This window comes from Ictalurus furcatus, chromosome 16, assembly GCF_023375685.1.
Source record: "Ictalurus furcatus strain D&B chromosome 16, Billie_1.0, whole genome shotgun sequence".
In the NCBI taxonomy this organism is placed as follows: Eukaryota; Metazoa; Chordata; class Actinopteri; order Siluriformes; family Ictaluridae; genus Ictalurus; species Ictalurus furcatus.
The window spans coordinates 28,035,740-28,060,051 of record NC_071270.1 but is presented as its reverse complement, the minus strand read 5'-3'; the positions used below and the strand labels follow the sequence as shown (position 1 = coordinate 28,060,051).

Sequence of the window (24,312 nt, the reverse complement as noted above, 5' to 3'; positions counted from 1 at the left end):
AAATCATTTACTTTGAAGCTAAAACATGTCCACTCGATGGTAAAAGACCAGAGACAAGCAAAAGTAGAGTTTATGTCATTAGCAGAAACATAAATTAATGTCACAAACCCGACAAAGATTCAGTTTAATACCAAACACATTTTCCAACTCATTTCGTCTGACTGTTTAAAGCTGAAAGGATCCTTTCGCTGAAGCGACTTTAGAAAGTTCAGTAACATTAAAAGCGACTCGAAACTTTCAGTCAGTTTCTCATTTGAAGCCGCGGTGAGATTTTGAAGAAGCGTCTACACTTGAGACTGAGTAAACCGGGATTGAGTAATCTCACACCGGAAAATAAAAAGAGAATAAACCCGGGTTTAGTGTTGCACTAAAACCTCCATCAGCACTGAGTTAGTTTCCTAGACATTTTTTTTTTTTTTTTAAATGTGTGTGAAGTCGATAAGAAGCCGCTTACCATGTCGGCGTGTCGGCGTGTCGGTGTCGGGTGTCCACGCGGCGTGACGCTCCCGGTATACCGCGCGTGTGCGTGTGCGTGCGTGTGCGTGTGCGTGTGTGTGTGCGAGCGCGCGTGTGTGTGTGTGTGTGCACGAATCACCTACAAAGACACAATTCAACGGCGAGGCGACGTCAACTTGCGGCATCTCTCTTTCTCTCTCTCTCTCTCTCTCTCTCTCTCTCTTACACACACACGCGCGCACACACATACTGTGTCTCTCTATTCGCCCTATATATGCGCTTAAAAACAATAAAAACACCGACATAAAGGCGCGTCTACAAATACGCCCCCCCCCCTATTTTTTTTAATGGAGCTATATTCCAACTGGACCCCCCCACCCCACCCCACCCCCCCGCCTTCAAACAACACTTAACCCATTACCTCTTTGGATAATCGCGTGTTTCGACGCTGAGAAAGAAAGAGAGAAAGAGAGAGAGAGAGAGAGAGAGAGAGAGAGAGAGAGAAGGGGGAAAAAAAACTATAATAACAAACTACCTGCAATTACAAATGGCTTGAAATGCTGAGGGTCCGGGAGTGTCAATTTCAGCTGTCAATCAGAGAGGAAGAAGAAGAGGAAGAGGAAGAGGAAAACCACCAAAAGAATTGCAAATTAGATTTTTTAATTGCGGTAATTAAAATCTAATCTCTCTCTCTCTCTCTCTCTCTCTCTCTCTCTCTCTCTTTCTGCAGACGTGTGAAGAGGACGAGTCAGGACTCTTCATGGTGTAGCCTATATAGGGGCTGATGTTCTTCCTCACAGCACTTTTATAAGGTTGAAAGTTTAGTTGAAATCTCAGCCGAGTGAAGACGCGACTCGAGGTGCAGGACTAAACCCCTGAGCGCGCCGCTGGCGTTGGGGAAGAAAACAACAAGCCCCAGTCGTGCACTTTTCTTGCACTCCGTGACACTGGGTTTAAACCCTGCATGCCGAGTCTACGTACCTGTTTCGAGTTAATTCCTTCGGAGAAAAATCGATTTCCCTCTGACAGAGGGGCCAAAATCTCATTTTTCCAATACATGAAAGAAATGCGGGGGAAACAGACGTGAGCGCGCTTTCGGACGTCCCTCGGGCGTGAGCAGGCGCCTTGTGGAGCTCTCTCCCATAAGATCCGCGTCTCAAATCCGCCTCACAAAGTTGTGTAAAGTCGCTGAGGTCCGGGCGCGCGCTCAGTTCAGCCTGCTGCACTGCGTTATTTAGGACTGTTAGTGAAATTCTTCCTTCACTTCAACCCCCCCAACACCCCCCACCCCCCCACCACTCACCCCCTCCTCCTCCTCCTCCTCCTGTTTTTTCTTTTGGGATGGATGGAGTTGCTGACTGCAGGAAGTGGAGAGAAATTGAGGGGCTGGCTGGCAGGTTTTTTAATCCTCTCCCGGTCCGAGAGCCGCTTGTATTAAAGCTTCACCTTTTCCCCCCTCTTCTTCTTCTGAGGCTTCTGAAAAGCCGCACGCACTAAACATCCAAATAGTATAACGGGTTGCCATGGTTACCCTCCGTCTCGGCGTGATGTTTAACACGGAAGTGTGTTGTTTCATTTTTTGACAGGTTTGGTGTGAGTTTCTTGAGGAATTTTTTGCGAAACTAAAAGATGATGAAAGAAGAAGCAGAGGTTTAGTACAGAAGTTTGCAGGGTCTTTATTTTATTGCACAATAACACGCGTCATGCGTCGTTTGAAAGCTGTAGCTAAATATTTCATACGATATCATCATAATATTAAAACCTTTATTTAAACAGAACAGTGTGAGATTCATCATCTTATGTACTGCTGTTTATATACAGCTGCAGTAACTATAGTATAGTTATAGCCTATATATATATATATATATATATATATATATATATATATATATAATAACAAACAACTAAATAGACACCAACTCGAAATCGCATACTAATATATATGTATAAAGAATAAGAAATAACAAGTGTATATATATATATATATATATATATATATATATATATATATATATATATATATATATATATAAATTTGTTATTCTTTATATAACCTATGTTAATATGCGATTTCGAGTTGGTGTCTATTTAGTTTTTTTTTTTAGTTTTTTTTTTTTTTAATATTTTTATTTCCCAGGCTACGTGGTTTTGGATCTATCTATTTTAATTAGTTAAATCTTATAAAATGATGATTCATTTTTCATTAATATTAGCCGCTGTGGCTCCTGCTGTTCGTCTGCTGATGTATTATCTGTTTTATTCACGACACATGACTGAATTTAGTTTTTTTTTAAAGAGGTTTATTGGATAATCCGCATATCTGCAAATGAAATGTAAAAATTAACAACAAAAAAAAATCAGTCTAAAAAAAAAAAGCACAGAACAAACATCACTGAAACTCATCTTTAATTCGAATTAAATCGCACTTTTTTTTTCTTCTTTCTGTTTTCTGTACTCGTGTTCGATTATTTTGAGAGTGATCTACTGTATAACACTCCAATCCAATCGCACCTATCACATGTTAGGGCAAAATAAAATGTTTACTCTGCTGTCATTTGTCAAGATTATTATTTTTTTTTTGCATATTAAAATATACAGTTTGGTCATTTCTAACCGCAGTGCAGAAGCTTCAAGTCCCAATATGATGAGTAGTGCTGTACATCTCCACAAAATACTACCACTAATAATACGTCGAGTATGAGGAAATCATTATATTTGTAGTAAATACGCCCCATTTACTCTTTTATTTTTCTCTATTACCTTTTAAACTTATTATAAAATCACACATACAGTACAAAATTATAACAGAATTTAGATCATAACATTAGAAGAACTAAAATATAATATACATCTCTTTGTCTCATATTGTAAGCACAGTTTCCTTTGGAAAGGGAAATTATATATATGTATATATAATACACACACACACACACACACAAGATACATGTTTATATACGCATTCCGGACCGGAAGGTGTGTGTGTGTGTGTGTGTGTGTGTGTGTGTGTGTGTGTAGAAATAATAGACAAAGAGGGAGGAATAAATTTTAGACTGAAGCTGAAAGGACTCACCTATCAACATTTCTTTTCCTTCTCCTCTTTATTTCCCAAAGCCTAAAGCATCACTCACTGAAACACTTTAATGGAGTCATGTTAAAGTCTTTCTCTAGGTATGTACAGGAAGTAATAAGAACAACAGCAATAATAATAATAATAATAATAATAATAATAATAATTTCACTTGTATTAAATATCAAACTCACAAAAATGCACGTGATGGGCCACTCCTGAGCTCTTCAGAATCCGAGGGGACGTTACAGTAAACTGTTTATGATAACAGTTACGTCATTATGAGGCACAAAATGGAGGCTATATACCTCATGAGAAAATTGGAGTCGCATTAAATGAACGTAAAAGCAGCTTTTAACATGACTAGTTTATTGAATCGTGTACGTGTATGACTGGACATGTCTCAGGAAAAAAATAATTACAAAAGCATTACTGAAGTATTTAAGCACAGAAGCGCCTACATGCTAAAACACGAAAAATGACAGATGATTTGAATATGCAAATCGGGAACGCCTTCTAGCCACACCCTTTCTTGAATAAAGACGTGTTGCATATACAGTGGGCTGGATTTGCATTTTATAAAAATACAAAATAAAAATAAAAAAAAAAAGAATAAACTAGTTTTGAGTTTTATGACGTAACAACACACACACACACACACACACACACACAATTGAATTTCACACCATAAAAGGTGTGTGTATATTTTTATAAGTTAAAAAAAAAAAAAAAACAGCCATAATTTCTCTGAAATTACTGAAAAGACGATCATTGGTATTTTTATTTCAGGACCAAAAAAAAAAAAAAAAAAAAAAGGAAATCATTATATGAAAATATTAAAATAATAATTAACACGTTCCATGTATTACAGAGGTTTAGACGGCGGTCAGATGGCGAATTTCTCTGAAATACAAGTGAAAAGACGAGCATTTCTATTCCTAGTTCAGGGTTAAAACATAAACCTAATTATTATTTAAAAGTTTTTCCTTGAGATTAATAAAACAATGAGATCACAGCTACAGCTCGAACTCAATTCCAACGGTGCTCGGACATTATCGTCATAATGGATATAAAACAGTGAGCCGAACGTCACGTCGCGTCACGTCGCTCCTCGTCGTCAGTGTAGATCACGTGATTGAAGTCGGGGGGGGGTTGAGTCGACAGTGAAGTGACTCCTGGAGCTCAGGTCCAGTTCTGTGCTTTCAGACTTACAATATTCTCAAAATACAACCAAATAAAACAACAGACACGACGCAGGATTATGATGGAGTTCATAACTCAACACGCAAGATGTTTCAAGCACGAGTAAAAGGTTTCAGTTAGAGAAGGAGAAAGGAAATCGTCAAAAACTGAAAAGTTACAAAAAATGTACAAAACCTTAAAATATTCATTAAAAAAAACAAACAAAAAAAAACATCCACTGGGCAAGAGAGAAGTGTTCCACACGAAGGTCTTCCTCCTCCTCCGGTCCTGACAGAACAGCGCATTAAAGAGTGTGTGTTTTTATTAACCAGAAGTCCTCAGTGTGCCTGCGTGTGCCTGCGTGTGCATGTGTGTGTGTGTGTGTGCGCGTGTGTGTGAGGACGAGGTCATCTCTTGAACCTGCGGAACTGTTTGTTATAAGGCTGAGATCTCTTGTCCTTCTTCTCGGGAGGTTTGTTGTAAAGGTACGGCGACGGGCCCGAGTATTCCTCGTCCACGTTGTCCTCCATCATCTGCAGCTTGGCTTCGATTGCTTTAATCTTCGCACTGACACTGTAAATCAGAGCGACACACACACACACGGACAGAGTTAACACACTACTGCACTACTTTTGTGATGGAAAGGACAAAAAAATAAATAATATTCAAATGTTTAAGAATCGCAAGTTGAAACTTTTTTTTTTTTTTCTTCACTAAACACAAACATCTAAACATTTTCATTCGAAACTTGTAGTCGGAAGGAAGGACGCAGACTTTATATTCACATACATAACTGCTGTCATTATCTTCTAATTAATTATTATATACATTTTTAAAACTGAACTTATTAAACCTTGCTATTTATTCACAACGCCAATCCCAAAAAAGTTGGGACGCTGTGTGAAATGAAAATAAAAATATCGTAGGTTTAAACTGAGGAAATGTACCGATTTGAGAAAAAAAAATAAGGAGATTTTGAATTTGATGGCAGCGACATCTCAAAAAAGCTGGGCTGGGGGGGGGGGGCAACATAACAGCTGGAGGTTCATCGGGAACAGGTCAGTCAGATGATTGGGGATAAAAAGAGGATCTTCGAAAGGCGGAGTCTTTCAGAAGTAAAGGTAGGATGAAATCTGGATGTTGCTCTAAAACCTGTATATACCTGTCAACAATGATGTCGCCTTTCCAGATGTGCATGCTGCGCATTCCATAGGCACTGACGCCCCCCATACCATCAGAGACGCGGGCTTTTGAACCGAGCGCTGATAAAAATCTGGACAGTCCCTCTCCTCTTTAGTTTAGAGGACATGGTGTTCATGGGTTCCAAAAAGAATTTCACATTTGGATTCGTCTGACCACAGAACAGTTTCCCACGTCACCTCGGTCCATTTTAAATGAGCTTTGTCCCAGAGAAGACGGCGGCGTTTCTGGATCACGTTCACATACGGCTTCTTCCGTGCCTGATAGAGCTTTAACCAGCGTTTGTGGACGGCTCGGTGAACCGTGTTCACAGACGATGAGTTCTGGAGGTGTTTCCGAGCCCATGCAGTGATTTCCATTACAGAATCATGTCTGTTTTTAATACAGTGGCTCCTGAGGGCCCGAAGATCACGGGCATGCAGTATTGATTTTCACCCTCGCCCCTCTCTCCAGATTCTCAGAATCTTTTGACGATATGTTTTGTAGATGATGAGATATTCATAGTCTTCACAATTTTACGTTGAGGAACGTTGTTCTGAAATTGTTCCACAAATTGTAGATGCAGTTTTTCACAGATCAGTGAAACTCTGTCCATCTTTACTTCTGAAAGACTCCGCCTCTCTAAGATCCTCTCTTTATCCCCAATCATCTGACTGACCCGTTCCCAATGAACCTCCAGCTCTTTCTTTTTACTAACACTTACTTTTCCAGCCTTTTGCTGCCCCCCGTCCCAACTGTTTTGAGACGCCAAATTCAAAATGTCCTTATTTTTTTTCTTAAAACGGTACAGTTACTCAGTTTAAACATTCCATATGTTTTCCGTGTTCTGTTGTGAAGAACATACGGGTTTACGAGATTTGCAAATCATTGCATTCTGTTTTTATTTACATTTTACACAGCGTCCCAACTGTTTTGGAATTGGGGTTGTACTGAAAGGCTCCAAATAAATAAATAAACAAACAAACAAACAAACAAACAAACAGCTGTTAAATGCATTTTTTCTTCTTCTTTGGAGCCTTTCTAATACTTACAAATGTGTAACATGAAGTAACACAACAAACAAACAAACAAACAAACAAATACATAAACATCCAAAACAGCTAAGTATTTCAAATGTATTTAGACCATGGGTGTTAGAAAGGCTCGGGGAAAAAAAAAAGAAAGAAAGAAATGATTTTAAATTACTTAGTTTTGTAAAATCGGGATTTGTTTATTTACATATTTGTTTGCTCGTTTATTTATTTATTAATTACTGTGTCGCATAAATAAAAAAGCAATTTTGGGTGTTACAAAATAAACAAACAAATAATTGAATAAACAAACACACAAACACACAAATAAAACTTACCTGTTTGTCAATGTTCATCTAGATCTTTGTTTGTTTGTTTATTTGTGTTACTTGGTGTTATATCACTTTCTAAAGTGACCGTGGGTGTCTTTTTATTTAGACACATTTATTTACTCCTTTCTTTAGAGAGGGTGTTAGAAAGGTGCACAACAAAACAAACAAAAACAACTCGATACTTAATTATAAAATAAATACAGATTTCAATGTGTGAATATAAAATTATGCAAATAAACAGTTCTATAATATAGCACATATGTAGTGATAATGCAGCTTTAACAACTACACATTATTCTTCTTCAATGGTTTATGCCACTGCGCGCGCGTCTCTCACTCACTCACACACACACACACGGCTTGAGGAAATCACGGCGGTCGGCGATACAGCACTAATGACATAAGAGTTAGAATACACTGCGGGCGTTTCTACTCTGCTGGAATGTTTTTTTGTGAAGCGGTGAGAGAAAGCTGAGCAGCGGGAGAGGGGGAGAGGAGGAGAGGGGGAAAAACAAAAAAATACCTCCATCACGGAGAGAGAGAAAAAAAAAGGAGGAAAAGGAGGAGAAGAAGGAAAAGTCGAGTACAATATCACAAACCTCAGCGAGGTCGGCTGCTCTTCTGCTTCGCTGCACGACGGCTCCAAGCTAGCAGGCAGGTTCTTATCTCCTCTGTAGGGCTCAAACCTCTGACACACACACACACACACACACACACACACACACACACACACACACACACACACAGAAGATCCTATTAAGACACCACGGTTGCAAATCTCACATCACGAAGCTCTGGATACACAGATGGAAATTTTTTTCACGTTATTGAATCAGTTTAATGAAAGTCATGTGAAACCGAGTCGTTTCGTATTAACGACTCGTTCTTGTCGAACATCCTTCGAAAGTATTGGTACCCTATAAAAAGTGTCGGGTGGAGTTAGTGTGTCTATGGTAGCTGAGCTGCGTTATCGGAAGATTTAACGCTACACTTCAGGAGGCGCTCGTTCACTGTTTAGCCGCCATCTTCCGCTCCCTTTGCCGTTTATGGGGGTTTGTGGGCGTGGCTAAACGTTAAACAACCATATCGTGAATGTGCTTGGTAATATACAGCCATTTGAGTAGGACGTAAACCTGGATAACTTTTGTAAAATATTCAGTTCATCTGAAAACGTTTACACAACTTTACTAAAAGACTAGCCAGACAGAGTAGAGACGCCATGACGGGTCCGGGTCCGGGTCTGTGTGTTCGTTCCTTATTCCCGTTAGTGAGGAGAGAACCTGCGGAGAACAGGAACAAGAGGCACAATTATCAGAAACACTAAACACAAACGGCAAATTTTCACACAGCATTAAGAACTCCGAACATCACACGTGCTTTTAAAATCATTAACTCCTCTGAGATGCTGATTCTGATTACACATCATTAGGAGTTGACTATTTAGGTAACACGTTCTTGCTAAATTCACTCCCCCCCCCGAACAAGCGTGCTAGGTTTAGGTTAGTCAGCTGATGTAGCTAATATCCGTGTTGAGTAGCCGCTGGTTGCCATGGTAACGTGTGTGTGTGTGTGTGTGTGTGGAGGGGGACGGGGTTGGGATACCCAGACAAATTGAAACTGAAACTAAAATCTCCTCATATTCATCTGTGAATATTTTTGCATAATTTTTGCATATTTATGTATAGTCGAATAATTAAATCAAGCCACTTTGGCATTAAAAATGCGTATTTTTACCAAAACATCCTGTATAGATCATTTTTTTGAGTTAAAATGACCATTTTAAATTCTAATACCGTGAAAAATCGAACATTACGGACTGATTTATTACTGCGGCTTTGTAAAAGCGGTGGTTTTAGCGTGAAAGCATTATCCCGGGACTCACCGAGCCACTCGGGTCTAAACAAGACTGACTCTTTGAGACGTTAATTATTTGGATTGATCAAACAGATTTAAAATCCGCACCCTGTGTTTACGGATTTCCGTGAAGCTGCTTTGAGACGATGCCCGTTGTAAAAAGCGCTATACGAATAAAACTGAATTGAACCGAACTGAAACAATAGTCACTGGATTCTTCAATTCAACCCGAGATAAAAATGCTCCCTTATAGCTATTTACGCCAAAGCAGCTGGTTTCCTGTAGCGACTCATCAAACCTACGAGACTGACAAAGAATCCCGTGCCCATACCATGTGTAAATAATTATCCAAACTAAACAGCACATCTCTGATGGCTTCAATATGGCGCTGTACATTGTCCTGTAACATCACTCCACATGTAGTTCTAACGAGGTGCTTTCAGCTCAAAAAAATAAAGGAAGAAGAAGGAGGGGGAAAAAAAAGCCGATGACATGTCTATGGAAACGCTCGAGACTGATGCCGATCGTTAAAGACAAAAAAAATACACTTTAAAGGAACTGTCGGAAAATTAACCGTACACGATGTACTTATTACACCGGATGTAGCTGGTTTGATTTCCCAAGTTTGCGTATTTCGTTTCTGGAGCTACAACGCTAACAAGTAACACAAGCTAAGAATCCTGGTTCAGTTCCAGCTTCAAACTCTAGGGGGCGTGGTCTCAGGACAGAACAATCCCAATCTGCTTATTATCCTCAGAAGTTAGAAACACAGACTTTACATTTTCAAGCTTGCCGCGTTTAAGCTTCAAAACAAGAAACAAAATGGACGCGTCCATGAAAGCACGTGCATTTCCAGCTACAGGCGAGGCAGCGAACATCAACCATCAGAAGTTTCGGATTTATTTCAATCTCTCTCAAAATGGCGATCGACCAGAGTTATAGAATGAACCAACTAACGTGTCGGTAAACTGTGAAATTTGAAGCCGTGAAGTCGTATTTTATTCACTGTTGACGGGGTGAGCGGCCATTTTGTCATGACGATGAACTTGGGATTAAACATTTCCAACTTCCACAAAACAGGAACTCCAAGTTGATGAAGTGTTTTCTTTGTTTTATCCCCCTAGTCAGCGGTTGGAAAGTCGGAATTATGAGCTTTCACTGAATGCTGTGCTTTAAAAAAAACAAACAAACAAAAAAGCGCGATTTGGCTTTCCAAGATGGCCGCCCCACGGTGAAATTTAAATTGTGATGGCAGATTCTGAAGAAACCGTTTACATGCATCTCAAAATCAAATACAAGCCGTATTATTTACAATCCGTTATTTATAATCCGATCTAAAAGGCACGCAAATGCAGAGAGAGGGGACTGGCGTCAATGTTTCCATGACAACAAAAGGTCAAGGAGTCACATCAGCACGTTCAGCGTTTTAATCATGTTGTTATGAATGAAGTATCAATAATTTCAGATCCGATCAGCTCCTGCTTCTTGTTATTGTTGTTGTCAACAGCTCTGCTCCTTGACCTTGACCCCAGCCTGGTGTCCCGTTCCCCTCTGAGGGAGCGACCGGGACAGGGTGAAGGGGGGGGGGGGCGTCATTCTCGACCATACAGGATTTCCTCTTTCTCAGAGGCAGCTGCCTATTGTTAAAGACCAGCTTCTCTGAACGAGTCCTTCAGCTGCCCTCAACACTGCTTCTGTCTCACCGAGCCGCTGCCGGAAAATTCCAACCCGGAATTCTGTCCTGCTTCTGTTCTAACGTTCACCTTAACTACAGACGGCACGGTACCACTTCTACTACGAATACCGAAACGAGTAGGAGTCGACACCCATGTGATTTTATTTCCTTTAAAAAAAAACAACAAAAACTACTAGGCTATAAAAAGAAGCACTTAAAAAAAAAATACAGAAACATTTTTTTTCCCAGCTACAAACATGGCTTACATAAAAACTCAACTTTTTAAAACTCAGTTCTCAGAAAAAAAAACATTTACACTGTAAATATAAATAAAGTACAAATAAAACAAAATCAAACAAAAACTACAATCAGGTCTCTTTATAAACTTTGTAAACACTGTCCATTCCAATTTCCGAAAATGTGGAATATTTCCACTCAGATGATACAAGAGCAACTCCCAGCATTTGCTTTGCTGAATAGCTCACTGTTTGTTGTTGTTGACTTTAAGTAACACGGTTACTGTTGTTATTGTGTAACCTACTTCACCCTACTTTATGCTTCTACACAGCAGAAATTCTGATATTTCAGGCTAGGTTTGTTACAGGATCCCATTAAATTCAATATCTGATCCTGGTTATCAAATGGAGGTCATTTCTAACTTTAGCTGATCATGTTGCTTTCATAGTTTGGGGTTTAGAGTTTAGATTTAGATCTTAGGCCCAAAGTTTGGGTTTAGAGTTCCAGCTCAGGGTTTTTGCTTAGAGTTCGGGCTCAGAATTTGGGTTTAGACACTTACCATTACCTGTGCGTGGGCCCAACGCACCACCAGTTTCTTGGACAACGCCAGCTTTCCATTGAGACACTGTATGGCCCGTTCAGCCTCCTGAGTATGGAGAAGAATCTCAGTTAAGAAACTAAAACCACACAGCATTCCCTAACATATCATTTCTGGGACACATACATACACACACACTCCAACAATGAATTTACCAGGACATCATACTGCCAAGACGCTCTTTTTCTTTTCTGAAGAGCCCTTTCACATATACAGTATTAAATCCATTGAAATGAAACCACGGTGTGTTTCGGGCAGGTGAACACACAGCCATCACGTTCAGGTGTGACTGAACTCTGTATTTAACTGTAGTGAGAACAGAATTCAACCCTGACCATGATTTGTGTAAATAAAAACTCTTTACTTTATTTATTTATTTATTGAATGTGTATTTAAGGACAATACACATGAATCAATTTCAGTATTAAAAGGGTCAGGATCATATCGTGATCTCGATTTCATCAGGAATCGTTCAACACACATCAGAACTAAAAACCGAGGACCGTTTGAAGATTTCCCTCAGCGCCTGCTCAGTAACAACACAAAGCAGCAATAGTGGTGGTGATAGATCACTGGGGCCCCCAAGATGCTTGTCGAGCGTGTGTGCATGTGTGTGTGTGTGTGTATAAAGCGTTTAAATGCTTCTCCAGCTTACACCACTCATGGGAATCACAACTGCTAGACAAATGAAAGAACCCACGTTTAGAATATGAATATCGTTTCTTTACTGCTAATGATCAGCGATATCGGTGTTTTCTACCAAATCCGGTCGACCGATAAATCACTGTAACGATAATCCAACAAAAATCAAACGCATACTGTGCACGTACTGTGGTCGACAGGCAAACTTAATCCTTTACAAGTGTTATAGCTCTTATATAATTAATTAAATCATACAGGTTAATACCAGAAGTAGCATCAAACATGGACACTTCTGAATCAGACATGTGAGAGGAACCTCTTTGGTGTGGAAGTTGACGAAGCAGTATCCTCTCGGCTGACCCTCCAGCGGTCCGGACTTGTGGAACAGGAAATCAAACTGCTCCACCTGTCCGAATTTCTCCAGGAGCTTCACCAGGTGATACCTGCAAAGCAGTAAAATAAATAAATAAATAAATAAATAAAAATCCACCAGGAAATCCACGGCCAAGGTGTGGAATAAAACGCTCCGTGTGCCATGCAGTTACAGTAAAATCAGCAACCACAGGGTGGAGTGATGAAGCGGAGATACTGGTACCGCCCGGAAGTTGATTATTTTCCTATAACAGCGCGTCCTGAAGTGTTTTATTCCTCTTATACGACAGCAACATGCCTACGATTACAGTTTTTACTTATTAAAGAATGACACATCGTACTTTTTATATAGTCACGTTTGTAAAACAAGTCAGTTCCTGTTGAAGTAGTAGAAGAAGAAGGTTTACCGAGAAACCCTGAAAGTACAGTTTTACCTCTGTCTGTTACAAAGCACTGACACTGGAGACTCCTTCCATAAATGTTAAACAAACATTTCTTCTTACGGAAAACTTGAGCGAACGAGCCGTCACCATAGAAACGATGACGTCTCAAAACGAGCGCATTAACATAAACCGTCAGAGCTGCTGTTCTGGAAAATGAATCAACACCTTCTGACCAATCAGAATCCAGAATTCCACGCAAACCGTATACGCAACCAACGAGTGTTTGTGTTAACCCGTTACACCCCGTAAGAGGTTCTGTTTACGTATTTGCGAGCGCTTGCATGTGAAAAGAGCAATAAAACCCCGACACGTATCCGTGGTATGACATCACACTCCCGCCGCAGATGGGCTTGATTAGAATGACAGGTCACTTTACACCTTTTTAGCTGCCGTAAATCTGTTATTCACACAATACAGAGGATACAGCAAGAGGACAATGAAAATATCAAAACGAGGAAGTCTGAATTCCCTCCAGAGCTCAATTCAGAACAAACATCTACGACTGTGCGCAGACCCAACCCCCCATACCCCCAAAAACGCTGACCGACACGCCGAGAGCCAATCAGGGAAAAGAAAAAATACCGAAGTCCCGCCCTCGGTTTCCGGTTCCGCCTTGAACGAGGGCAATAGATTACGCTCGCTTCAACAATCCTTAAAGCCATTAACACCAGGAATGGCTTCTCCATGCCCGGGCTGTGAGCTGTACACCACCCGAGGATGTGTGACTTTCCTCACATGCCGCCAAGAAAGAATAGAACAACACGCGAGAGCGGCATTCGCCTGCGTACGTCTGTACGGCGCTCTACGCCTATAAAGAACTACACCGCCTGCGAGTTGTGACCATGCCAAAAAATATCCAACAACATTAAACGTACACCACTCTGGAAAATTAAACATCAACTACACGAAGAAGTAAAGAATTAAATAAAGCCCGCGGGTCAAAAATCTACACGCTTGTTATACTTTGGTTGTTCTATTTGTGAAAGACAAAAATAATGAACTTGATTTTTTTATGAAAATATTTATTTGTGGGTCTTTCTTATTCTTAAAGGTTCCATGTAGAACCCTAAAACAGATACAACTCATTCCCGATCACCAGAAACCCTTTTCAGATCCCTTTTAGGAGGTTAACAACCCTCAATCCTACAAAAAACCCTCTTTTTTTTTTTTTTTTTTTAAATAAGAGCACACCAAGTACCAAGAGCTGACAGGTTCTAGATATTAGGAAGGAAAAAAAAGAGCAATAATTTCCCAGTTAGTACAAACACTCCTTATAAAAAAAAATGTTCTTTAAGGGTTCATCAGGTGGGTCATTAAGGGCTCTGCAAAAAAGAAAAAGAAAAAAAAAAAGGAAAAAAAAAAGGTTTTACTTGGAGCCCTCAACTTTTTTTTAAGGGCGCATACTTAAAGTTTAAAAAAAAAATGCAAAATCAAAATATAAAAATAAATATAATAATTAAATAAAGGTAAAAGGGGAAATCGACAAAGCTCCACATCTACAACGTGGAACAAGGTGACCGTTTCATTTTCTCATTTACACGTCATGTGCCCGTATTATTAAATAATTAACTGGCATTATTTTTCTTTACTGGACCAATCGAGTGTACTGCCATGTACACCTGAACACTTCAGAAAAGTGAAGAGTTTGTGCTATGTTATTACGGACGCTGCACTAACACCACGTCACTTGTAGCCGGGGTATTTCTGCGTAAACAATCGGAGCGGTCTGGGAACGGCGGTTCTCGGGCCGAGCTGCGGACCCGACTCGGGGTCTGCGTTATTGTTGTGGGGTTATTTTTAATCCTGGGCCAGAATCGGGGTCCTGGCCGCTGTCTTAATGTCTTCCCCTTCTCTCCCAGGAGCTTTATCCCTGCTGAGCATTTCGCACTTTCCCAGACTCCACCCACTCGGCCCTGGCCACCAGATCTTCCTGATTGAGAAACGGACCGAGACGTGATGCACGGGGGACAACCACAATGCACCTCTCCGGGGGGCAATAAAACGGAGTGGCTGGGAGGAAAAAGAAGTGGGTTCTGGATTCAGAACTTGTTCTCTGACTGTAGAAATCAGAGCCGAGAGAGAGAGAGAGAGAGAGAGAGAGAGAGATCGGTGTGAGCCAATGAAACGAGAGCACTGTTTCTTTTCTTCTCCACCCACCTCTCATACTGAGGTTTCGGGGATCTGAGTGCGTGAAAGGCAGGAAGATGTAAACGGAAAAAAAAAAATCAGAAAACAACACGGCAGTGTTTTCCAGTTAAACAACAGGCGTATTATACAGATATACATCTGCGTGTTCTGATGAGCTGAGCACATGGCAGGAGGTCCCTTTCTCCTCCCCTCGTCTCATTGGAACCGGATTTGTGTACACTTTATCCGTCTACGTTATAGAGGACGGGGAGTGTAAACACCACGGACAGGGAGTACACCTCAGGCTTCCACACGACACGATGGAATCAGTAGTGAATTCGTGATGATGAAGTACAAAAGGACTATTCCAAATCGCCTTACTAGCACGTTAAACCGTTTACGCACCACTTCTACTTAGGAATTATTTTTCCCCACACACACCAGTTACATGTCAATTTTAATTTGCAATAACTGATTTAGAATGGCTGCGTCGGTTCAAATCGTTAAACCTCGTGATAATTATGAAACGTTGCGTATATTTGAAAGAACTTTCCCACTGGTGAGGTGTTTATTTTGGAGGATTTGATTAATCCGGAATTGTTGGAAATATTTCCAAAGCCAAAACTGGTTCGGTTCGGGTGAAAGCAAGAATGGATTGGTTGACGGCTAAGGGACTTTTATTTATTTAAGTTTTTTAAAAAATTGGAACCATTTTATCGCCATGACGACAACATCCCAATGACGCTCCACTCTGAAAGCTCAACTGATTATTAAGTGGACTCTAGTGCGAGGGAAAATGCTTCTAGTTTGCATTGTTTTCACATTTGTTCGCCCCATTACAAATGATTGGGGTGGCTGGCCAAATAATAAACAAACAAACAAATAAATAAAATAAACACACAAACAGCACAGGAGGTTTGAAACATAACAAAAAACCAACAATAAATCACCAGCTTGAGGAAGAATCAGCACTTCTCATCTAAATAGGAGCTACATTATGCTCCATAACACTAACGCTAGCTTAGCTAATCTTCCTGCTGTGATAGGATCCGACTTAAGAAATTTCGACTTATTCTTATTATCGTGCGACTTATTTTTGCGCCGTTCGTTAGTAAACTGCCAGAGACGGTTAAAAAAAAAATCCTGGAGGAAAAGCAGTAGCGATAATGAAGGAGCTCATGGGCTTTCTCACACTCCACTGCATCCTCAGGTCAGCGATGTCACAACCTCACGCTTAAATAAATCTCAAGTTCAAGTGCAAACACAGAAAGTGTTAAAGCTCTCGTGGAAAGTCTGTCTCGCCGGTTTTCTTTTTTAGTTTCTCCCTCAGTGAATTTCTGTGAGCTGCCAAGCAATGATGTGATGCAGTACAGAGAGAGAGAGAGAGAGAGAGAGAGAGAGAGAGAGAGAGAGAGAGAGAGAGAGGTGGTGAAGTGTGAGTGGTTTCAGCAGGGTGGCTCGTCACACTGCCCTGATGCTGACCTTCTACAGCAGAGGTTCTCAACCTTTTGTAACCAAAGATCCCGACCCCTGCCTCCTCCATCATGTCGCAACCCCCCATATTGGAGGAGACCAGGTATAATGATTATCTGTTCTATATAAAATCTACCTATCTCTCTCTCATTCATATATATATATGGATCAAGAAAATTTTTCAAAATTACCGCAGATTTGAGACGAGACGCGTCACATGACGTCATCACGACACGTGTTCAGCCAAAGCCTTCTTCGATTCACGTGTGTCAAACATGAGTACAGCTAAAAGCTCTCATTTACCAACAAAGTGAATATTTTTAATAATAAATGAAATGATTTATCGAACGCCTGCTGGATTTGATCATATTTGTGTCGCTGTTTAATAAGAGCTACTCGTTAGAACATTAAAAAAAAAAAAAAAAAAAAAAGAAGCAGGAAATCAAGACTAGCGTAGGAAAAGAAACGGAAAGTTTTGGGAGGGGAAAAAAAAAAAAAAAGTACTTTGTAAAGTTGACATATTGTTCTGTTCGTCTTTCTAAACTTTCCCGATGACATGACAGCTTTCATACAGAAGAGGAGATGGATTTTTACTATACACGATATAAAAGGTTTCCTAATAAACTGACAACAATACAAGAAAAGAAAAATCTAAACTATTCTTATTTAACGTCTAGAATTTTTTTTTTTTAAACCAGTTACCATGAAATCACTGCTTCCGGTTAAAGTTTTAATAGTTATTAAAAGAAAAAAAAATAACAATATGGATGTTAATGCATGATCTTGCACACAGGCTGTATACTGATCTTTTATTCAACTGTCTTTTCCTTCCTTCTGTTTCTAATCCACACCGTTACAGCAAAATATTCACATAATGATTCCTCTACCACTAATAAACACGTTGTGCAGATGTAATATTTATTTACAGGTCACGTCAGTGCATTAGCGAACACTCTCTCCTGTATCCTGATAGCTTTTCTGTGGCTTGGTTTACTTTCGCAGGATTAGCACCGCATCTTCTCTTGGACTCGATCGGTCATCCTGACGCACAGACACAGACACATGAGCTACAAGATTTGGAAACTTCGGGGAAGGGAAAAAAAAAGCCCAAAAAACCGAGCGCTGACGTCACACCGCTGGCTTTTCACTGTGAAGTGGACCCTGATACAACAAACAGTGCCGGCATGTGAACTAATTAATCTTCCCCGAACACCAGCCCATGGGCACCCAGGCTGTTTTCAATCCAGCAGGTTATTTAAGAGAAACAGCAGATGGAGGGGACGGAGGGGGAAGGAAACGCCTGTCTAGACACCAGCCTGAGTGAGCTGTACATTTTCCAGCAGCTCTTTCTCTTTCTCTCTCTCTCGCTCTCTCTCTGCAGGTTGACAGAGTAAACATGCCAGGTGAGTAAGAGAGGACGGCCGAGCGAACAAGCAGGTCTCCACGGCTCTTTTCTCACACGCCCCTGTGGTCATCTGCACATTCTCCAGCCTCACACACGCACGTCTAATCCATCATCCGAACAGGTCAAGACCGTATCGTGGCCTCCGGGTACTCACTCTGTGATTTTAGCGTCGATGTTGCCGATCCACAGGCGGTGGCCTTCCTGCGACGAGCCGCTCGAAAGGATGGAGGCGTTCTCCACCGTCTCCGTAGCCGACTGCATTGGACTCCTCAAATACAGACAGAGGAGGTACACATTACCTGATGAGTAAAACACTGCGTGCTGTGCTGTAACAGTAAAATAATCAACGACGAGGTCCTACGATGTAGCCGACGTACTGTTATCATGACAACGTTGATTATTATAATACCCTATAATAACAGCACAACATGGTGTGTTTTATTACACCATATTTATTACACAATGGCATTATACTTCAAAATTTTTTTTATCCGTTTACAGCTACATTTAAAGTTGTGGAGCATCCAAACCAGTTACTTCCTGTTCTCACAGACACTGGCGACTCCTTCCGTAAACGTTAAACCAACGCGTCCTTAATTTTAAGCCGAGCGTCTGCCGCCATGAAAATCCCTGTGAATGATCCGTTACTATAGAAACGATAACGTATTAATATAAACCTGCATCGGGGCAGTGGTGGCTTGGCGGTTTAGCTCTGGGTTACTGACCGGAAGGTTGGGGGTTCAGCACTGCCAAGCTGCCACTGTTGGGCCCTTAAGCAAGGCCCTTAACCCTCTCTGCTCCAGGGACGCTGTATCATAGCTGACCCTGCGCTCTGACCCCAACCTCCTAACATGCTCGGGTATGCGAAGAAAAGAATTTCACTGTGCATATGTGACCAATAAAGACTCATTACTCATTGCTCTCAGAGCTGCTGTTAGAGAAAATGAATGGACACCTTCGGACCAATCAGAATCCAGGATTCAGTAGGGCTCTGGGATAATCCTCTACAAGCTGACATGCCGATCTATTCACCTCAGTGTTTCCTCATCCTTGTGTCATCTCTTTACAAACATATTTTAGACGGATATAATGTATGAAAAAGTGAACATACATCTCTTTTATCCAAAGTAAGAATGCTCCAGTCCTACTTCTTTCCATTTTAGATACTAGATCTAAATCAAATCACTGGGTCAGATCCATTATTTCAGGCACCAGTAGCCTAGACGTTTGGTAGATCCCAACCCCAAATAAAACTCTCTCTCCTTATTCATTTTCTCATTAATAAGCCCAAAAACTTTTAGAAATAAGATTTAAACCATAATGTTTTTTTTCCCCTTCGTCTTCTTTTTATTCTTTTCCTTATTATTACGTAATGAGAATAAGACTCACGACTAACTAAATAATGCTCTTGTGCTTCACACTAAACATTTAGACTAAATGAATTATAATTCCAGTTTTAAACACATTTTAACTTCATCTTTCATTGTTGCACTAAACGCTTGCCGAAGCTACCATGACAACCTTAACTGTAATACAACACAAACCTTACACGTAATATTATACAACACAACAGCTAAGCTAGCTAACTAACTAACTAACTAACTAACTAACTAGAATCGCCAACCGCGAACATTTCGTGCTTTCAACCCAACAAGCACTTAAATATCCGACGATAAAGAGTTCAGTAACATTTAACAAACAACCGATAGATAACGTTATACTTCGGTAGGATCTTTATTTTTCCATACTAAACCGGTTAGCTCGCTAACGCTAGCTAGGTTAGCGTCGCGTTTTCCTCGAAAGAAATCGTTATTTACTTACCGTACTGTTCAAGCTCGCGACTAAAAGCAAGAAATAAAGTCGCAGTGATTAGAAATGATTTAAAAACAAACCATATCGTAAACTAAATCGCTAAATTTCTTTCTGCCAGCCGATATTTAGCGTCTGTGCTAGCAATACTAGCAAGACGTCAAGAAACGCCGCGCCCGAATGACGTTTTCGGCAGGTCTTAATTTTAGTTTGGGGGACAGGGCCGCCATTTTTGATGACGTAGAACACACGTTGCTGCATGGCGTTGACCCGCGTTTGAAGTAAAGTACACTGTAAAGCGGTGCAGAGTGTGAGTTTAACCTGCGTGTGAGGTATGTTTTCATATTACTCTTACACAATAACAAAGCTAACAGTTTTTTATTTGATAAATTGTTCATTATTTGTTTAAAAAACAGAGTTTTACCGAACTGAGAGCTCTCATAACAGAGTGTCCCACATGTCCTCTTCAGCTGCGGTGCCATCAAAGAGTGAAGCTTGGTTTGCTTGTTAGTGTATGATTATTATAATTATTATTCAGACAGATGATTTTTCATTTACTTAATTCAGCAATGCTAAATATTACCGCGATGTTTTGCATCAGATTCCTAAATGACATGTTTGGTAATGCTTGTTTTGTCATGTAGAAATATTAAACTGCTCAAAGGCAAAATAAATGTGTGTTTATAGTGACAACTGTAATACAGCAGCTTATATTCTGTAGATTCTGTAACTGAATTGTGTCTTTCAGAGCTGTTTATTGTCGTTTGGACAGTTTTGAAGATAGAAGAAAGATGCAGCAGCCCGTGAAAACCTTCCACATGGCCAACATTTTAATGATAATAATAATAATAATAATAATAATAATAACAACATATTTTAAAGTGACGAATAAAATTTCACTCAAAGCGATGACGAATTAAGTTGGAAGAATAAAAAAAATGTGTAATAGAATGCGCAAGGATAAAATAAAAGCAAGAATAAACATTTTTTTCAATTAAACTACACAAAAATAGAATACATTAAACGCAATAAAAATAATTCAAGGACTTTTCAAATATTTCGGTGAAAAAAATAAATAAATAAATACCCAAGCACCTTCAATTCAATGCCTAATAAAATAAATATCAAATATATATTTTGAATAGAGTGTACAGAGCATGATTGCGTAATACAAAGAGAAGCACAGTAACAAAAGGAGGCCTGTTCATTTCTAGCTTTTTTAAAGTCTCCCGAAAGTAAATAAATAAATAAATAAATAAAAGAGGAGAGAATCACGTTTAAAGATTTAATTCCACTGAAAGGCACAGCGCTTACGTCTACATTTTAATATTAACCTCTTCTAGTGATGGAAAAACACTATTACTGACCGATTGGAAAGAAAGACTTCGAAGTTTATAACAGGAAATGAGTCCTCACGTCGATTGTCATCGTCGTCCACACCGGTCTCCGTCTCATCACCTCGCGGCGTTTAAACCCGAGCCTCGTCGTCGTCGTCTCTTCGCTCCACTGTTCGTAATAACATCGCTATGGAAACTAATCACAGATTCATTCCCTCGCTTCTGTTCTCTCGGATCGGGTTCGTGTTATTGTTTATTATTCGTCCGTTTAAACGCTTTACCAAAGAATGTGTAAGCGCTCTTCTCTGTTTTGATGACGACGATGACGGTACAGGAGCACGGCGGACATTTTGATTTTGACAGTCGCTATAGTAATGGTGTGTTCCACAGGGACTCGTACGCTCCATGTGAACGGATTAAAAACCACGTGTAATCACTGATGTGGTGAAACGTGTCTGGAAGGAGTCTCCAGTGTCAGCGCTTCGTAACGCTCAGAGCTGTTCAAGCTGTAACTTTAAGTTTCGTTTCAGTAAGTAATCTTCAGGACAGAGACTTGAGTTGATTCTTGAGTCTTATTAACTTAGAGAGAGAGAGAGAAGGTTTATAGCTGTCTATATCTGCTAGCACAGGAAGTAACTTGTTTCGTGGACGTTCCGTGACATTAAGCGTAACTATAAACGGATAAAACGTATTTGTCGTTCTTTACTAAGTTAAAAATTGTCCGAGTGATAAAACCCTTCAGGATGCAGTATCTCGGCTTCACCACAACACACCGTGGTTAATTATTTTCCTATAAGGCGCTACCTCCTGTAATATCTCTCAGATTCTCCGTGACTTTTATTACTCTTACAGTTGCGTCTGCTGCTGACGGACGGCATTGTTCCCTCTTTTCCGATAAGGATTTAAGCTACAAACGCTTCTTTCATGAGCTGAAATGTTCCATAAAGGGAGCAGCAGCTGCCCTCGGCGGTGGTCAGAGGTGCGTCGAGGTCCACGTGGCACCTGTCCTGCACTTTTCCGCTCGGCTTGCTCTGTTAAAATCTGCCATCGCCCTCTCAGCCCGCGTCCTCTCCTCCTCTCTCGCCAGACGGCTGAGGTTGTCAGAGTCTCTCTTGTCAGCTTTGCCTTTAAACTGCACCAGCTGTGGGCTTTTATTGAAGCTGCCACACGCCGACGCCGGGGTCTGATAATAATCACAGTTGTGGCGTGAGGGCAGGAATCAGAGCGCGGGGGGGGGGGGGGGGGGATTTAAAGCCTGTGTGTCGTGAAGCTTTATCGCTGACGAGCAACTGTGAAAAGACACGGAGCCTGCGCCGCCTCAGCGCCCAGCACTTCAGAGACAATAAGCAAGGCCTTGTTTTGGCTACAGCGATACCTCACACCTAAACGCAAAGCCGGGGCTCGGCACACGAGCGGAGGCGCTTTGTAAACATCTGGATCAGCGGCACTCTTCATGCTTCTGTAGAAGAATGGGCCTTTTTTTTTAGTTCGCGTGCAAATTTGTTTATAACTACAGGGCCATGAAGGCACCACGGAAAACTTTTTATTAGTTTAATATTTCCACACCATACTACTTTAAAGTCAGAAGTATGTACGCAGGACGGGGGCGGGCGATACGGCACTAACATCACGTCACAAAGTTTCAGGACGTTTGCCTTGCAAAATAAACCTTTAAAATTTATGAGTTTGACGATGCTTTTATTTAACGTGTACGAAAGTATGTGAGAAATTGTACTGTAACGAATTTAAGGTCCGAAGTAGAAAACCCGATCAAATCTGCGTCTAAACTGTTGGAACGGCGAGGGCAAGTGTGTTTATTTGGGTGTAGACTGAAGACATTTGGGTTTGAGATCGAAAGATGAATACGAGACGAGAATTTCAGCTTTCATTTCCTGGTATTTATATGTAGACGTGTTAAACGACATGGCACACGGCACATTTTGTATCAGACCTGGTTTCGTCTGTGTTTGTGTAGATCTCATACAAATAGTTTCAGAAATGAAAACAGAATCTGACATACAACAAAGGTGATCTGAGTAGACACACAATACAGTTTTTAAATGATAATGTTGTTTATTGAAGCAAAAAAAGTTATCCAGTACCAACTGGGCCTGTGTGAAAATGTATTTGCACCCGTAGTTACTAATTCCTCAGATCTATGAAACTCCATTAATAATGGGGTTCAGCTGGACTAGACACAACCAGACCTGATTACTGCAAACCCTGTTCAATCACATCTACACTCAAATAGAACTTTTTCAACAGCTGGAAGTTGGTTAAAAGGTCTTACGGAGTAACACACTATGCCAAAGGTGAAAGAAATTCCAGAAATGATGAGGAAGAAGGTGATTGAAGTACATCAGTCTGGGAAGGGTTACAAAGCTATTTCAGAGGCTCTGGGACTCCAAAGAACCACAGCGAGAGCCGTTATCTCCAAACGGAAAAACTCGGCACGGTAGTGAACCTTCCCAGAAGTGTCCGACCTTCTAAAATTCCTCCAAGAGCACAGCGACGACTCATCCAGGAAGTCACAAAAGAGCCGAGGACAACATCAAAGGACCTACAGGCTTCTCTTACATCAATAAAGGTCACGGTTCATGACTCCACTATCAGAAAGACGCTGGGCAAAAATGGCCTCCATGGAAGAGTGGCGAGGTGAAAACCACTGCTGACCCAGAAGAACATTAAGACTCGTCTGAATTTTACCAAAACACACCTTGATGATCCTCAAACCTTTTGGGAGAATGTTCTGTGGACTGATGAGTGGAAAGTGGAACTGTTTGGAAGACAGGAGTCCCGTTACATCTGGAGTAAACCAAACACAGAATTCCACAAAAAGATCATCATACCTACAGTCAAGCATGGTGGAGGAAGTGTGATGGTGTGGGGATGCTCTGCTGCTTCAGGGTCTGGACAACATGCAGTAATTGAGGGAAACATGAATTCTGCTCTCTACTAGAAAATCCTAAAGGAGAATGTCCGCTCTTCAGTCTGTGAGTTGAAACTCGAGCGCGACTGGATTATGCAGCAAGACAACGATCCAAAGCGTAGGAGTAAAAATCTAAATTAAAGTTTTGGCCTATACAAAGTCTT

The 24,312-nt window shown here is 40.7% G+C and overlaps 3 protein-coding genes across 14 annotated transcripts in view; 1 reads left to right on the top strand and 2 right to left on the bottom strand.

The window, feature by feature from the left end:
- The window catches only part of LOC128620409 (LIM/homeobox protein Lhx6-like), a 21,175-nt gene extending 19,450 nt beyond the window's left edge, over positions 1 to 1,725 (bottom strand). Inside the window, exons 1-2 of the mRNA XM_053645381.1 lie at positions 1,428 to 1,725; positions 479 to 527 (exon numbers count right to left, since the gene is read on the bottom strand). Coding sequence (XP_053501356.1) covers positions 479 to 527; positions 1,428 to 1,515 — 137 coding nt within the window. The 5' untranslated portion in view covers positions 1,516 to 1,725. The remainder of the gene's footprint in view (positions 1 to 478; positions 528 to 1,427) is intronic.
- A 2,146-nt stretch (positions 1,726 to 3,871) lies between these two features.
- LOC128620306 (probable RNA-binding protein 18) lies at positions 3,872 to 20,031 on the bottom strand. 11 transcript variants are annotated; one of them, XR_008388118.1, is made up of 7 exons: positions 19,895 to 20,031; positions 18,228 to 18,341; positions 12,519 to 12,696; positions 11,573 to 11,659; positions 8,164 to 8,527; positions 7,847 to 7,935; positions 5,732 to 7,639 (listed from the first exon to the last, which is right to left on the bottom strand). XR_008388118.1 is itself a non-coding variant. In XM_053645195.1 (6 exons), exons 2-6 carry the CDS (start codon positions 18,332 to 18,334, stop codon positions 5,113 to 5,115), a joined length of 621 nt encoding a protein of 206 aa, XP_053501170.1. In that variant the 5' UTR covers positions 18,335 to 18,341; positions 19,895 to 20,031; the 3' UTR covers positions 3,872 to 5,112. The 11 variants fall into 11 exon arrangements, 4 of the variants coding, with proteins under 4 accessions (XP_053501170.1, XP_053501172.1, XP_053501171.1 ...); XR_008388119.1 differs by having other exon boundaries at positions 7,847 to 8,313; positions 8,431 to 8,527; XR_008388120.1 differs by having other exon boundaries at positions 8,431 to 8,527.
- Positions 20,031 to 24,312, top strand: part of LOC128620305 (ribosome-recycling factor, mitochondrial-like) — a 17,694-nt gene continuing 13,412 nt past the window's right edge. Inside the window, exons 1-2 of one of the 2 annotated variants that reach the window (XM_053645192.1) lie at positions 20,031 to 20,214; positions 20,299 to 20,388. In XM_053645192.1, coding sequence (XP_053501167.1) covers positions 20,340 to 20,388 — 49 coding nt within the window. In that variant the 5' untranslated portion in view covers positions 20,031 to 20,214; positions 20,299 to 20,339. The remainder of the gene's footprint in view (positions 20,215 to 20,298; positions 20,389 to 24,312) is intronic. The other variant, XM_053645193.1, reaches the window with a different exon arrangement.